At 38.6% G+C, this 16,335-nt stretch overlaps 1 protein-coding gene across 1 annotated transcript; it reads right to left on the minus strand.

Annotated features, from left to right (window-relative positions):
• Window positions 1-6,074: 6,074 nt before the first annotated feature.
• On the minus strand, window positions 6,075-14,964 carry LOC148735411 (uncharacterized). The gene is made up of 9 exons (XM_088753724.1): window positions 14,816-14,964; window positions 14,303-14,377; window positions 13,757-13,831; window positions 13,226-13,297; window positions 12,473-12,654; window positions 11,958-12,083; window positions 9,785-11,329; window positions 8,490-8,892; window positions 6,075-7,663 (listed from the first exon to the last, which is right to left on the minus strand). The coding sequence occupies exons 1-9, from the start codon at window positions 14,833-14,835 to the stop codon at window positions 7,189-7,191; spliced, it is 2,973 nt and encodes a 990-aa protein (XP_088609850.1). The 5' UTR covers window positions 14,836-14,964; the 3' UTR covers window positions 6,075-7,188.
• Window positions 14,965-16,335: the final 1,371 nt, after the last annotated feature.

Raw genomic sequence — 16,335 nt, forward strand, 5'->3', positions numbered from 1 at the left:
AACAAACCCTAAAAACTAAGAGATAAGAATACTAAATATGTTAATGAGTGGCGTAACCAATTGCAAAGAAGCAATGCGGCAAGCATTAAAAAAAGGAAGGGCCATTTTTAACTACAACTGTAAACCGTAACAAAATCCCAAAACAAGGCCTCTGGAGCCCGAAAGGGCAAATTAGCAACAAATTCTCTGGAGGGGCCCTTAAATGATACTATTTATATATATATATATACTGTTAACATAGTGAACGTACTTGATGGACACAATGTAAATCAAAGGAAAGTCATAATGGACCCTTGTCATGGAAATTTTTTCCTCATTCGAATCCAACTCAACTTGAATCAACCTTATCCGCCTCTTATTACTTTTTCTCTTATTCGGCATTTTAAAACTTTTCACACTTGGGATAACCAACTCAAACAGGAAAATTGCCTCAGAGAAAAATTCGAGTACATGTCTCATTTATTTCGCTATTGCCGGAGCTTCCTCTCAGGGTTGTTTTTCATGATGACAACAAGCATAATTTGTAGCAAATTTTTGATAAATATAAAAGCAAAATAAGAGTTGTTTCTACGTGTGAGTGTCTTTTAATCGCATCAGTACATTCGGTTTATTCAGAATCTTCCCTACCTGGCATATGATTTTATAAAGCAACTTTGTATTTAAAAGTTATTCCCTATTCTCTAGAGGAGCCCAACTGATTGCTAAGATCGTTGGATTGTTTTCGGGATGAGATTTCAGATAAGGAAAAATCTTCGGATCCTTTACTTAAAAAGCAGTGTCGTGACGTAGACCGCCATTTTTCACTTTTATTTCTTGCGCTTTTCGTGTTTGCCTACTTCACTGCAAATAAAATTTCAATACAGGTTAGGAACTTTCTCGCTCTCTGACGTCTTATATGTTAATCTATCTGCTTTTCTGTGTTATCACAGCTCTCTACTTTTTTTTATCATAAGCAATAAAGCAGGCAGAGGGCACATTGCTACAACAGCCATGCTGTGACGCTTAAAACCAACTTCTCTCAGTTTGTGTAGAAAAACCATTCAGGACGTAAATAATTCAGCTTTCCTTTAAGGGGCTAATCTCCAATTTTTTCCGGCATCTTGACCCCGACGTCAAAACTCTATTTGAGGATCTCGTGAATGTTTTTGGAATGTTAAGCAGTAAACTAAATGATTTATTAAGGGTAACACCAAGCATACCAAACCCCTAAAACATTCTCAAGAAATGTAAGACTTTAAGCTATGTGAAAAATCATTGTTTTATTTTAGCCAAGATATAATCTTACATCTTGAACAAAATAAGATAAGGCATTTGCCGGCTGTTTTCAGCAAACACGAGTTAAGATTGTTGAAAAATGCTGATCCAACGAGCGGACAAGATAATTCGAACCGAATTAGCTACAAGAAAAACAATGTGCTTGAAGCTGTTCACTTATTTCGTAGTTTTTCGGTTACATGAAGTGCAGTTTTCACAGCAATGGAAACCGTGGAGCACGTCCAATGACTATTCGAAACAACAAAAAACACGACTAATTTAGGGAATTAATAAAGAATAATCTTCATCGTCTTCCTCCCATAGAATAAGTCCTTTATTGACCAAGCCCTCTTGGTCCTTATCTTTGAATATTGGCCATGGACCAACGAAAATCCGCCGTATTGGCCTTACCCTTGTTCAATAACGTAGAAGAATTAAAGCTTTTTTCTTCAAACAATGAAGCCCAAACACTTATTATTTAAATCTTTTTAAGGGAAGGTACGTTTTTTATTAGGGGGGGGGGGGTGAGCCGGGGCTTCGGAGGGGAGGGTCATTAGCAAATATTTTACAAATTGGGGAGGGTCAAACCTGTTTGATACGCAGCCGGGGGAGGGTCATAGTTTTTTTTTTTGGCAAGGAAAAAACTACTCCATGTCGGTTAGTTGACTTTTAATTATTTGTTACCAAACACGCGAAGTGTAAAGAAACCTAAAACTTATATATACAAGCAAAGCTACCAGTCTAAATCAATCTACATCATTTTAAACAGATGTCGAAATATTATGTCAAAAAACTATCTTGTCCCAACTAACGTAAATGTCTCTCTCGACCCGTGCCCGCTTCCGTCCATAATTTGACGTCGGTAATGTTTCCGCGCGGGGCTCTGGTATAAAATTAGTGTCCGGTGAGGATTCGTTGCTTGAGCTACTCGGGCTTGAACCGACAACTCGATCTACCACATCACTTTGCGAGTCAGTTGCCACCTCGGAAAACGACGAGGTCACTTGTTGCTGTACATTTCTGAGTAGGGGCTTCCGAGGTTGTTGACGCCCCATTAAATTGTACAGCAAGCTACCAATGTGCCCTTTTATCCTTGCGACTTTTTCAGCTTTCTTCACGTTGAAGGTGATCTTGTGATGGGAAAAGTACAAGGATAGTTCGTCCACCCTCAACGACGACAGCTTATCGGAGACCCAGTCAATGTCATTGTACTCCCGGTTCAGCCGTTCCATTCGCTCCAGTTTCAGTCTCCTCTTTCTTCTTCTCCTTGCGCATTTTTATCTGGGCAAGGTGCTCAACATACACCGCTACAAGCTTTTCGGGGACAATGTATTTATCTGAAAACCTTCTAACAGCCTCACTGTCCCCACTGACTAGTTCACATTCCTCAAACAATCGCTTAATCTGAGCTCGAGGCTGGAAGTCATCCGGCTCACGGCCATCGGTGGGAGTTGCACTCCAAGAGAGATAATGGAAGTTTGGTAGCTTGCCATAGTCGGGATATGGTCGTCGAGTTGGAAGTGGAGCGCTGGTAGCCTTATCCTTCTCGCAAAATTTACATAGTCTGCCATTTCTCTCTTTACACGGCATTCGCCTATATAGTCAATATAAAGCTCACCTTTCTCACAAAATGCTATTTGAGAACTCAGTATATTCGCCCTTCGGGTTCGGGAACAACCCCAGATCTTTATCTTTCCACTTCTCTGGACTTGTACTTTCACTTGTTCCCGCACCCTATGTGCTACCAACAGCGTCAGAGGAGTAGCGGGCATCCTTTTTAGAATGGCGAGTCCGCAAACAGCCACAATAACCACAAGTTGCTCCATCTTACCTCATGAAATCCTGGCATTCTCCACAAGCGCATTTCCCTCTTTCTATTCCTGGCACATCCTTGCCCATTTTCAAGTTTTCACCGTACAACGCCACGCAATTAACTGCTTTGTGCGCAGACACGGTTATGCGAGCAACACTTCCGGTCAGTTATTTTCACTTCCGGTTGTTTTTGTCTTGGAGGATGTGGGGGAAGGGTCAGATCCTTTTTGTTTAGGCATTTATAAATTGTCATGCATTAATCCAATCTGGAAAGTGGGAGGGCCACGACTTTTTTGGCAAAAAATTTCTAAAATACCTCAGCCCACCCCCCAATAAAAAACGTACCTTCCCTTAGCCAGTTCTTGTGTAGGACAATTAATGTTTATTTCCAAGTAACGCTTGTTTCTTCTTTCGTGTCTTTATTATCAAATGCTTATGAAACTTATCAATTAGCATCAGAAGTCTAGCGCGAGGAGATGAATATGAATAGAAACAGTTTGTCGAAGTTTGGGTTTATCAACAATAAAACAAGTCATAAGAAAAAGATTAAAGCGATTAACATGGATATTCTTGAACTGAGATAACACTGAAATACGTTTGATGACCTGAAGGTGAACTATTCGCAACTATCATATCCACTATTTGCACGGAAATATTACATTTGCAAGTAACTGATATCTTTGTTAATCAATTAATCCTGGTTTTCAATTACTATTATTTTCAAAGAAGGTGAGTATTTTGTTTTGAAGGTGACTGCAGGATATTAAGAAATCCACAGGCGGCCGGCGCTTGTCTGCCAAATTGAGATAGACTTTTTACCGACATATGAGATTACATTAATCCTGCTTACGTTATTCAGACGGAAAAGCACTTATGCGAAATCTTAACATTGATTGAGAAATGGACTTTATAATTGAATTACTAAATATTGACCTTCGCAAATAAAGACGTGCATGCAGGAAAGAAGTTGTCTTTGGCTTATTTCACCTCATGCTTAGACTGGTTTGACAGTTAGGGCTAGACTTTCTCATAGTCGTTCGCTTGGTTTTCTGTTCTGGTGCGGTAGGACCCGCACGAACGACTTTTATCCCTTGCTGCGCGCCAAATTTACAGGAGGAATTTTCCTCCTGTAATTTTATCTAATCAGAGACAGCCTTATCAAGCCGCACGTCAATCAAACAGATCACGCGCGCAAGATCTTGAAACATGAAACCTGTCTGGGTAAAAGTCGTTTCGAGTGTTTTGCTTAGCTGTTTGTTTATGTAGAAGCTTTTACTAAAACTTAAATTTTCAGCTGGTTGTACGATGCGCTTTCGCTCGCTCGGCTCGGCTCGCTCACGCTTCGCGCTCACTGTCGCGCTACGCGCTCCAAAGCGCCACTTGTGAGCAAGTCTAAGTTAGGGCAGGTGCTATTATACAAAGTCCCTGACGGGAACTTCTGCATTAAAGCAGGATATGAATCGAATAATTTTCACAAAATAATTGAGCATCAAGGTTGGCTCCTGTTAAAAAGTTTCCCGAAAATATATTAGGTTTTCATTTTTTCCGATCACTAAAAAATTTTACTAGGAGGGCTTTCTCGAAAACATAATTATTGGCAATAAAATTTACCAAACTTTGTTTGTGGTTAGCGCCTGGCCGTCAAATTCAGTTTATTTTGACTTCCTCTCAGTTAATTACATGCGATAATGTATTTTCCAAAGATTTTCCACATAGATTTTCTTCTGCTTTCCCCAACACTGTTAAATTTAGGAAGCAAGAAATGTTCAGAGAGACTCGGCATGCAAAAAATAACCATACTGAGTAAATGTGCCCCGTGGGGAGGAAGGACACGAGGGGCATTGTTTCAATTTACTACCTGGAACACTACTTCAAGGTAGATTTTCATTTTTCGCTGATTCTCAGTTACTTGTGACCCACCGAACATTTTTTTTTTCACTGAAAAGCTTAGGAGACTTCTTAACTCTGTCCTTGCCAGTGAGTATCAGAGTCGAACTGTAAGGCATTATTTTTCTAGACGTAGCCAAAATATTTATCATTTATCGATAATTTCCGTAGATTTATACCATCTTTCTTGAAGCAATTATATAATCATGTTAATCACGAGGTGAATTCACAAAATTAAAGCGCGCAAATTTACCGTTTGTGAGATAGCCTTTTTCCTGAATGGGAGGGGATGGGAAAGGGGGGGGGGGGACATTTCGTAAGTTCTCATTTGTTTTCTTTCACTGGTCCACATTTTAAACCTAACACTTACATGACTCTATGAGCTACAATGATGTAACAATTAACATCTCATAACCATAAATTTATCGTTGAGAAGATAGCTGAAGCTGTTATTATATGAATGAAAGTAGAAAGCTTGGTGGGTGTAAGGCAATTTTGAATCAAATTTTGGCCATAATTTTCTTAGCAAAGCATCCTGAGTAGAAATAAGGAGTCTGTGTGGTTCTTAAACTGTTTATTATTTTCATTTTTCGGGAAAAACGGGAGAAATCTACCTCCTTCATAAAAAACTTTCACCCTTCCAATTTTACTTTCAAATTCTTCAAAACATAACTAATCAGGCTTTCCTTGGAAGTGCTCTCTCTTTTTGCAGAATTTTAAATTAACTGAAATGATACCAAAGAGAATTCATGGTTAAGGCATACTTCAGATCAAGTAGTTAAATAAAAACAAATAGTCGCACCTTCAGTGAGAGAAATCAAGGATCAACCCAAACTGAATCATGAACTCGATCGAAATGGTAGAAGTTGATAGACTGTTACACGGCTACTTAAAAGAAATAACCCTTTCAAGTCATAAGGTTAATTAGACAAAGTTACTCAAAAATGTTGCCAAAAAAATTATTTCGGGTTCGTTAGTAAAGTGAGCAGCCTCTACTCATCACGGTATGCCAAAAATATGCGTAAAGACTCAATTGCATCTTTGAAACGTAGACGCCAGTCTTTTATTTTTATCGAGTCGCGGAGTTTACTTCATTCTAACAGCTAAAATGAGATGCTATATCCGGAGTAGACGTAGTTATTTATTTGCAACAATCTTTTTGCTTGTGATATACAAAGCAACGTTTATTCAGCTGCTCTCCAACTTACATATTGACTAGAAAAAGAGAAAAAGACTTAACGTTAGCTCTTAAAGAGTTACAACACATCCGGTTGACCAATTACCATTTTTCATAACAAAGTGTGTTGTTGAGGTCCGTTAAATGAGTATCTTAATAGCTTAGCATGTCGTTTTTTCGTCGCGAAAAAGCAACATATCATACTTAACTTGTCATTCTACATTTCCCTCAAGTGAAAGCATTGAACGTATTGTATAATACAACAAGTGTTGTTTCGTTGTGCTCCAGCTATATCCGTGTGGTAAGATTATGTAGAAATTACATATCGCTACTAACTCTGCCGCTAGAGAATTATGCGAAATATTTGAGCGATTTAAGGTTGGTTAGGCATTTCATGAGATCTTAAAATAGTGTTGAGAAGTTTAAAAGGACTTCATATTTGGCGTTGCGGCAGCTTGGTCAAGCTAAGTGTAATTCCAATCGTCACTTTGAGGAATGACTGCCACCATTGTTTTGGATTTGGTGACGCCTAACTTGATATCGCCTGTTTTGTTTTGATTTTAGCTTTTGTTACTGCTGTTGTTGTTTTTTTTCCATAGTGTAAAGCTGCTGAGCGACCATTAAGCAATTTCAGACATTTCTTCTTCTCCAGACAACTCAATGCTGTAGGAATTTATAACCTGGCTACTCTGACCTCTCAGCTATTGCGTCCAAAAACCTCATGGGTTGAGGAAGGTCTTGGACGACCCCCGCCTTTATTAACTACTAAGTAGCAACCTTGCTTTACTAAAAGAGTCGACGATTTCATGCATAAATGTCGACGACGATATTAGAGAAATGAATGTAAATATTGAGAAACATCACGAAATGTTTGGTTTAATACCAATACATGGTCTTAAAGGATACTTTTTATCATGTACGATGTCCTTGTCATACAACATGCCTTTTCTTAATTTTCTAGTAATCTAATTTTCTTATGGATATTAAAATGTCGCTACTCTAGTTTAATTAATGCATGGCTTTGTAAATTATGGGACGGGAGGCAGTCTACTGATTGATTAACAGTTCATGGACTCGTGTTTCTTCTGCTCAGCCTGTTTTTTAATCCTTACGTCACAATTTGTGCCTTCCATCCGTTCGGCTGCCACAACACCTTCTGCTTCATTTGCCATTCTTCCCCTTCGCTTTCGTAAAGCTTTACCCTCTGCTTTATTCCTCATGCCTTTCTTCTGCTTTGTATTTGTATTACTGTTCACGTCACTCTTCAAGTTTCCTTTCTTCTTTGCTGATGCAATACCCTCTACTTCATTCTTCATGGATGCGTTCTGCTTTACTTGTTGAATTCCCTTTGCTCCATTTGTAGCTCCTCCCTTCTGCTTTGCTGGTGAGCTACAATCTGCCTCATGTTTCGTGCCTGCCATTAGGTTTTCAGGTGCTTTACCCTCTAATTTATTCTTCATGCATGCCTTGTGTCTTGCTGATACCGTACTCCTTTTTTCACTGGTCGGGATTTGATTCTTAGATGGCTCACGTCTGAACAAATAAAGTGAGTAAGGTTACTTAAGAAACATTTACAGTGTATTTAAGGGCGCAGTTTTCTTGAAACTTTTAGCTAAAGTTTAAGGACCTTTTACATCTATTCATTTTCCGTGCAAAAAGACAACTTTGAAAGTAATACGTTATCAAGTTTGTCAATGCTAACTAAGAACTGCATGGCTGCGAGGCACACTCAATCTAAAGTTCTGTTGACTTTTCCCGTTCTCAGATGGTCTCTTCACCTCGTGTGAGATCAGAAGTTCCGGCCAAATGGGCATTGTGTGACACTTTTTGCTCGAAGTGATGCTCTCTTCACTGATAGCCCCTTTCAAGTGCGTTTTGATCATAGGTTTACACTAAGTTTTTGGAATTTTCCTAACCAACTTAGGTAATAGACCTGCAAAGTAATAAAATCGACTAAAGGAATGTAATGCGGACTTTGAGAAGAAATTAAGAAATGCCTATGCTATACTTTAAAGCAAATCAACGTTCATTGCCGCAACCTGTCATTAAATGGCACGCCAGGCGAGTCACATTTCTAATGAGCAAGAATACAAGTGACTTAGTAACCTTTTTTTTCTACTTTGTTTCAAGCTGTATGACGTTCCTAAAGCGCGGCTTATGTATCATAATAAGAGTGAACCAAACGCCCAGTATTTGTGCAATATAGCGTGTGCCAGATAGTATGCCAGCAAGAAGAGATTTGGTGTAGGAATGTTAAATAGAGGTTCGGCTATGGTAGCTTAGGTGGTTAAAATATGCCACTTGCGAGGTTTCCTGCGTTACATTAAAATCATTTAGTCTAGATAATTTTCACACTCACTTATGTATCCTCTGCTGCCCTTTCGTCGATTCCGATCCCACGATGGAAGCAAATGGTGGCATTGCAACTTTTGTTTGTGTCCAACAATTATATTTTTTGTTGTTCTCTCTGACGTCGTCCTCTCGGTAGCGAAATTCCGTTTTGACTTCATTTTCGCGTTCAAACTCTTCGCCACAAATAGCAAAGCTCATAGCACCACTATCTTGCGCAGAAGCAGTAACGTTCGGTTTCTCCAACATCCCTGAGTCAAGTTGAGTTTTCATGAGGTCTTGGCCAACCATTCCTCGAATTTCTCCTTGCAAGTCGTTAAGAGGAAGAAGCAAAGCCAGGCAACAGGAAAAGGAACATTGTGGGTTTTTGCGCCACTCCTTTAAATGCTCATATAAAGACATCAAATACTGACCTGTGGCAGAGATAAAATTGGAATAGTTCAATCAAATGTAAATTTTTTATCAAAGCCACGAATTCAGGATATCATGCTGCATATAGCAAACCTAACTTAAAGTGAGCCTTGAGGAGCTTGTCTTTCAACCGACGCTATTGGCTGCAGAGAAACGTCATATAGGAAGTCAATTTAAATCATATTTTCTATCATGTCAGGGAATCCTAAGAAGCCCTTAAAAGGGAATATAGAAACACTAATTACATCATGAGCTAAAACGGTCAATACGTTCCAAACGTTAACTGATTCTAAACACAGAGATCATTCACGTTTTGATTTACAGAAGCGGAAAGTTGAGTATAATCAAAGTAACAGAAACAAATCAGCAAAAAAGAGAATATTGTATTTGACGGTGACAGCTCTGTTTTGAACCTAAAATACCCAAATGGTTATTTTCGTCGAAGGTTGCCAAACAGTTGTTGCCAAAAATATACGTAATAATATGTCTTCTAATATTTCCGCTCCTATGACGACAGTACATTTTCTTTGCCTCACTCGTTTCGCTCCATTGTTAATAATCGGATGTTATTTGCACTAGCCACGCAATGCAATGTAGTCATTCAGTCCGCTACTTAAAGCTATCACTGCTTTCATCTCATCGCTGGGCCAACATAGTAAGGCCTTAACGGCATCCACTGCTGGGATTTTTCTACACCGTTTAAAGGCTTAAGCCATAATGAAATCGGATCCACTTTTGGCTATCTTTTAGGCGTAACTAACGTTCGCTCAAAATTTAAGACGACGTGAATCCTGTTAATTGAAATTTTTCCCCTATATGATGGAGAAAGAGTCAACTTGCGATGACGTGCCGATCAACTGTTAAAAATACGGAGTACCTTTAATCCAGCCTTACCGACAAGTAGACAAATCACCATAGCATTTGCTCCAAGGATAAGTATTTTCATCATAAGTTCGTCTTTTTGTTTGTCCACCTCATGTGAAATATTTTCTGCGGGGATTCTGCTCACAGCGCCAACGCCCAAGTTAACAATGGTGACAGCGAGGGACGTGGACATCAGTCTGTTTTCGGAAGTGACTTGTATGGGTTTCATCCAGGAGAAGAGCACTCCATAAATACCAGCAACCACCCATGCCAAACCAATATAAGACCTGCTCTCTTGTCCTACAAGGATAAGGCCAGAAGTAAGAACAGCTTTACGAGACATTTCAACTAGTTCCCAGTACCAGAGAGTGGATTTGTAATTTTCAAAAAGGAATCTCAAACCCTCGATGACCTCCGTGCCAGAGTCCCTATTCCTTGTCGAAGATGATAACACTCTCCGGTGCCTCCAAAGTACGATAAACGAAGCGGCAGGCAAGGCAAAAACGTATGCGGTCGAAATGTATGCCAAGATCAGCCAATGGTTATATAAGGATCCTTGACACTGAATGCTGTAATCTGCTTTAACGTATTCTTCACACATCTCCTCCTTTTCATCTCTGCATAATTTCCGGCATGCAAATGGGAGAACGCTGGCTGTCTTGGAAAGTGTACTCAGGTATGTTACGTACAGGAAGAAAAACAAATTTTTGTAAACGAGCTGTTTTGTTTGGTTGATTTTGGTCGACTTTTCGTCTTCGTCAAGGTTATGACTCTTCGAGATTACTATCTTATAGATTAGGAGACATATACCAGAGACGCTAATGACCGTCAAATTCAAAGTTAACATCAGGAGCAATTCTCCAAAGGTATTTACGTGTAACCCTGGAAAAAGGCAGTGGATGGGTGCGATCTGAAGCATATTTAACTGGAGTATTCCGGAGTATGTGGCGACACCTTGCAAAGAATCTGGCCATTGAATGTACGAGAAGACTTCTAGCAAGCCGTGCGTGACCTGATAAAAACCAACCAGTATTTTGATTTTGGAAAAAAACACGTCCATCAGATAGTGGCCTTCGTCTTTTTCAAATTTTGATTTTCTCTTCAATATCAAAAATGTCAGTAGTAGACATAGAATGAGTACGACAATGGACAACTGTACCGCAATCCACGCCTTTGACGGACATTTTTCACAGGACTCCAGTTGTTTGTGATATCCTGAACTACAAACTGCGCAAAGTGGTCCTTGATACCCTTTTCCACATGGTGATTCCAAGCCACCTTTGCAAGATTTCTCTACCTGGCACCTATAAGCTGTTGGGATAGCATGCGGATATTGAATGGAGGAGCTATCCAGCGCTGGAGAAGCTACCAAAAGATTATGTACGAACTGCTGGTAGCGATGTTTGTATGACTCGTTACGCCACTGCCACCAAAATCCAGATTTTAATGAGGCATAGTCATCTTGGCACACCATTCCCACTTTGCATTTGAGACATTCAGCGAATCGATGGCTTCGATAAAATCCTTCCAAACACGGACAGGCACGATATCCAGCTAAAAAGTCACTTTCAGTTCCTGTTAAAATTTAGAAAATTGTGAGTGTTATCGAGGTAAGGTTTTGACTTCAAACAGTGTTGTACGCATGCTTATAGGTAAGTTGTGACGCTATTAAACGAAAAGCATTCTTTATGTTTCGTTCTTCTCTTAGTTCGAACTGAAAAAAAAAAGCAACGATGATTGTATTTCTTTTTTACCATAGTTTCAAATATATTCATACCTCAATGAGGGTATGAGGCATATCCAATATTTATAGTTTTAGTTACGACAGCCATTATTCTTAAAATCTGTCTGTAAACTTGTAAAACCGGTGAAGCATGCACAACGACGGTATTGTTTTTACTTGCAGATCAAGGGAAGAATGTAAAGGGATGTTTTGGAATATTTAAAAGTTTCACCTCAATACCCTTCACTTTCTCTTTTCATAATGCGTGAATTGAAGGTCTTGTTGAAAATGACAACATTGTTACCCTTCCGCCGATGTTTATCTATGGAAAATTAATTTCCCATTTGCAACCTTTTCTTATCAACGATCATATTTATTTACATTTGAATTTTTTTTAGCCATTCGACTCATCCACTTAAAAATTTTGACAAACAGTAGGTGCTGAGATGGTAAACAATCATGGGTAATTACAATTATTACCCAGGGGGCACGCCACGCATTCTAGAATTGATCTTCCTGGTTTTTTGTCGTAGGGGACGTAGGATCCATTCGGACATTCCTTACAGCTTTCCGCAACGTAAGCAAGAGTATCAGAGTAGAAACCGCCTGGTAAAAGTTCACATAACTTGTTAGCCATGGAAAGCCAAGAGAAAGCGAGGTAGAATTAAAAGAGGACTTCAGTGACTTCTTTTTAAACGAGCAAAGATCGTTTCAAGTTTCAAATAAAAAAAAAAGACCCAATAAAGGAACAAACAATATATCATTATGAAGACTTGAACTGTTAGTGACATAATCGGGCACTTCTGTCTTTTCTCTAATTATGTGAGTTATATCTCAAAATTCTCCTTGTTTATCATGGTGCTTTGATAATGATAACAAGTTTTTTTCAGCTATACGAGCATCGCCTTCTACAGATGGAATTTGGCCTTTCTAAGTCGTTTTAAAACGGATCTACTTCTTCTGAAGGTAGTAAACTAAATCACAACATAACGTACCAGGAGGACATTCTGTACACTTTCCATTTCCGTTTGAAAACGTTCCCAATTGACACGGTCGATATATACCGTAAGGGTGATCGTAAGTTCTTGTGAAACCCATGCTTAGCAAAGCATCCGAAAGAGTCAAGTCCTCCATAGCGGGGACTCTAAAAACTTCTCTGTGTGGATCTATAGGATTTCTAAGGATAAAATTGAGCACCAAAGTTCACGTGGAAGATACTATTTTGTTACAAGTACCACGTTGACCAGTCTCTAAATTACTGTAAATTAATTGTTATGAAGGTTGTTGTTCAGCCAGGGAAAGTTCCAATTGGGTAAAGAGAAGAAAAATTTTACTAACTTTTAGGCTTGGCTAAATTTACATGTAGGTATTATCCACACTGACAGAGAAAAGTTTATCAACCATTCAAACTGACACAAGGGTTTTGATCGAAAGGCTTTTGACTTTGCATTGTGAGTAATTGTTGGGAGAAACAATGCATTTTTAAGGATACTCCAAGAACATTTTTGCTTCGTATCTCACGTAGCTTTTCATTTTAAATTACCAAAGTATAGGTTGTGTCCCTCAAGGTAAACTAAAGAAACCCTCGAACAAAACTCATCTCATTTGTCTGAATTTATGCTTTTGATTATATCGAACAGATTGATTTTGTGACAGATGCTTGTTAGCATCCTTTTCCCAAACATACAAAACATCGTAAATGAGATACAATGAATATATGAAGTTCATATATAAAACATCGTACTTACATATGTACTTCCAGCGTGGTCTTGTTGTTATGGTAGTAATTTATGATGCGAGGAATTCTTTCCCATAAGTTTCTGAAACAGAAGTGCAACTAAAGATATACTGGGATTACAATAATCGATGGGGCTTACTCATAAAATACCTTCGTATGAGAGCGATCCTCGCAGTAAAGGACCTTACTTATGTAGTAGTGGAAATAAAGCTTGAAAAAAATTCAGGTCCGTACGGGATTTGAATCCATGACCTCTGCGATACTAACACGACAACTGGGAGCTGGTTATTAGGGTTTGTATCAAACCCGTCGAAGTGAGAAGTTCACTCGTAAGCACGTGTCTGGCGTGGGAAAGATAAATCATTCTGACGGAGCATTACTGTGCATTCTATTATAGGATTTCTCTTGTTCCTTCTCCACCTGGGCACGTAGGATTCTCTGGATTTACTTATATTTATGAAATATTATGTTGAATTGTTCGCATAATGATTATACAGATAACAATGATAAAATTTCTTTAAACACTCGTCGGATACTTTACAGCTTGAAATCGCCAGCGTCGAAGTTCGTTAATGAGTCAGAGTTGAATAATTTTAAGTTTGTTCGCAGAAGAAATCTATGACAATACAATGAAAAAGCAGAGTTTGTTAAAGGCACTCGTTGGGATGGCGTCGCTATCAGGTACGGAAACAAAGAATACCATATTTGGTCATATAAGAATGGTGTGTACAATTTATCAAAGCGAATGATCTTTTTAAACCTGAGATTTCGCAACAGAGCCGCTGTCAGATAAGGCTTAGAAAAGAGTGGCCTGTCAGAAGACTGAAGAATAGTTTATCTCTATAAAAGAACAAGAATAAGGGACCATTGGTTTTGAAATACCCGCCGTACCATTACCCCAAATCGCCATCCTAATTTGTAGATTCTAAAGCAGTCTAATTATTGGAGGTAAACACAAGATTTTAAGGATTTTCAGCCAGTGTAGGCCCTTAGTTGAGCTATCGAGGTTTAACATTTATGACATAGGTTTCTTTCTTCCACTCGGGGAGCAGTAAAACAAATTTTAATAACAAATAAGATTACTTACAATCTACTGGTTACAGATGTGCGGAAATGAAATGCCTCCGAGTCAATTGTTACCAAAGGATTATCGGATAGTGATCTACAGGTAAAAGATAAAAAGACAAAATATCTTAGTTGTTGATGTTTACATCATCGTCATCGTCGTTATCATAATCATTGCCGTCGTCATTGTGTTCCTTGTAGAAAATAACGCCACCACCGTCTTCGTTGTTGTACCGTTATTATAGTAGTTATCGTCAACCGTCGTCATGGCAAGTAACGTCCTTGTTACCGTCGTTAGCACCATCCTCACGAAGTTGAATCTGTTAATAAAATGTTATTCCACTGGCATAAAATGGAAAATGCTTCCTTTGGGAATTGGCAATTAACTACTATCTTGAAAAAAGAAGCTGCAGTTTTTCATCGTTGCGAATACTCTGTAGCAAGTTCGAAGGAATCGATAGACATTAGACATAGGTGATTACGCCAGTCTCTCGCAGTCAATTATTTAAAGAGCAGTTTCTTCGTGTGTACTTACATAATTCTCCATTGATACATATAAAAGAAGGCACGAGAAGGAATACGCGTTAGATTGTTCCCACTAAGGAATCTAAAACAGAGCCTCAGTTAAAAAATAGCTGTGGCAGCTTCGATTGCTGCGTAGAAAATTGATCGTCTCAGGGAAAAAGGTAGACTCAATACATTCCTGAGAGTAATTATTTTAAACCTTTAAGAACTGGAACAAAACATGGAAAAAAGGTGCATCATGTCTCTTCCTCCTCTCCATAACTAGCTATTTTTTAGCGTAGAAGAAAATAAAAGAATTCTGTGAACCAGTCAATTGAAAGTACAAAGTGTACCGCTCTGTACAATTTTTTGCGAAATAGATTCTTTTCAATATAAAGCGGGAAGTAATTGCGTTAAAACTAGGGCACAAGATTTTCAATATTTTGTCCAGAAGACTCGCAAAGATGTCCTAGAATTAATTGCTGAAGATAAACCTATATAAGAGCTAAAGAAGCAAAAAAAAAAAAAAAAAAAACATGAAAATTCTCCGAACTCCTCTCGAAACAATGTTCGCCGGCAGTATTTATATCGGCTTGACAGTGAAAATAACTGGTCTACTGTAAGATAAATGTATTCCGGAGTCGTTAGGAACTGAAAGGAAATGACAGAGTAGTCGTTACTCGCTGTCAGGCAATTTTGCATCAAATGGATCGCTGCGTAAGTGACACAATTTTGACAACGGAAATGTTAGAGCAAGAACTAGAAGCCACTTATCTTTTCTCTCTCTTTTCTCCCTACTGCTTCGTTACAGTAGCAAGTTAAAATCTCTCAACTTTGAAGAAAAAAATTCTCCTCTATACTTTTGTATTGCTGTTGAATAACGCAATTTGTGTAATGCTAGTAGTACGTGCAATTTGATATGATCAGGCTGTTTGGATTCATCCGGATTACGATTGCAAAGACAAGTACAACGACAGCAAAAGAAACTACTACTGGAACCAACAATTCTTTATGTTAAAACAGAAAATTTTGAAGGATAAACTGAGGTATGTCAAATTTTACGTACAGGAACCACAGAAAGGTCAGCTTGGCAAATACTCCTCCTGGAAGAGAGCTTATTTCGTTGGAAGATAGATCCCTATGGTAGAATCAAATATTGAAGCCACGAGAAAATGTAATGGGGATTCTATGATAGAATCGACAAAACTGTCTGAAGTGACGCGAGGAGAAAATTTCAATGGACAAAAGTGAAGTCTTTCACAGCGCGCACAGATAATGAAAAGCATTTTAATTTGGATACGGACGGTCTCTGGTATAGTTACAATAGCCTCTGAGGATGAATCTCTTTTTTAAAGTACTATATTAGTTGGAAAGATTAAACTTCTTATTTTATTCATGTCTGCTAATTTTTACTCCATTTACCATTTCTAAGTTCGTAAAATTTTAAACAAATGTTTCCCATCAACCCGAAAAACCATAGTCAATTTCGGTGGTGTTTTACCTATCTCAAATTCTACGTACAGGTGTTCCAGTGAGGTCAGCTTGTCAAAC

The sequence above is a fragment of the Stylophora pistillata genome, chromosome 3, assembly GCF_964205215.1.
Source record: "Stylophora pistillata chromosome 3, jaStyPist1.2, whole genome shotgun sequence".
Lineage (NCBI taxonomy): Eukaryota > Metazoa > Cnidaria > Anthozoa > Scleractinia > Pocilloporidae > Stylophora > Stylophora pistillata.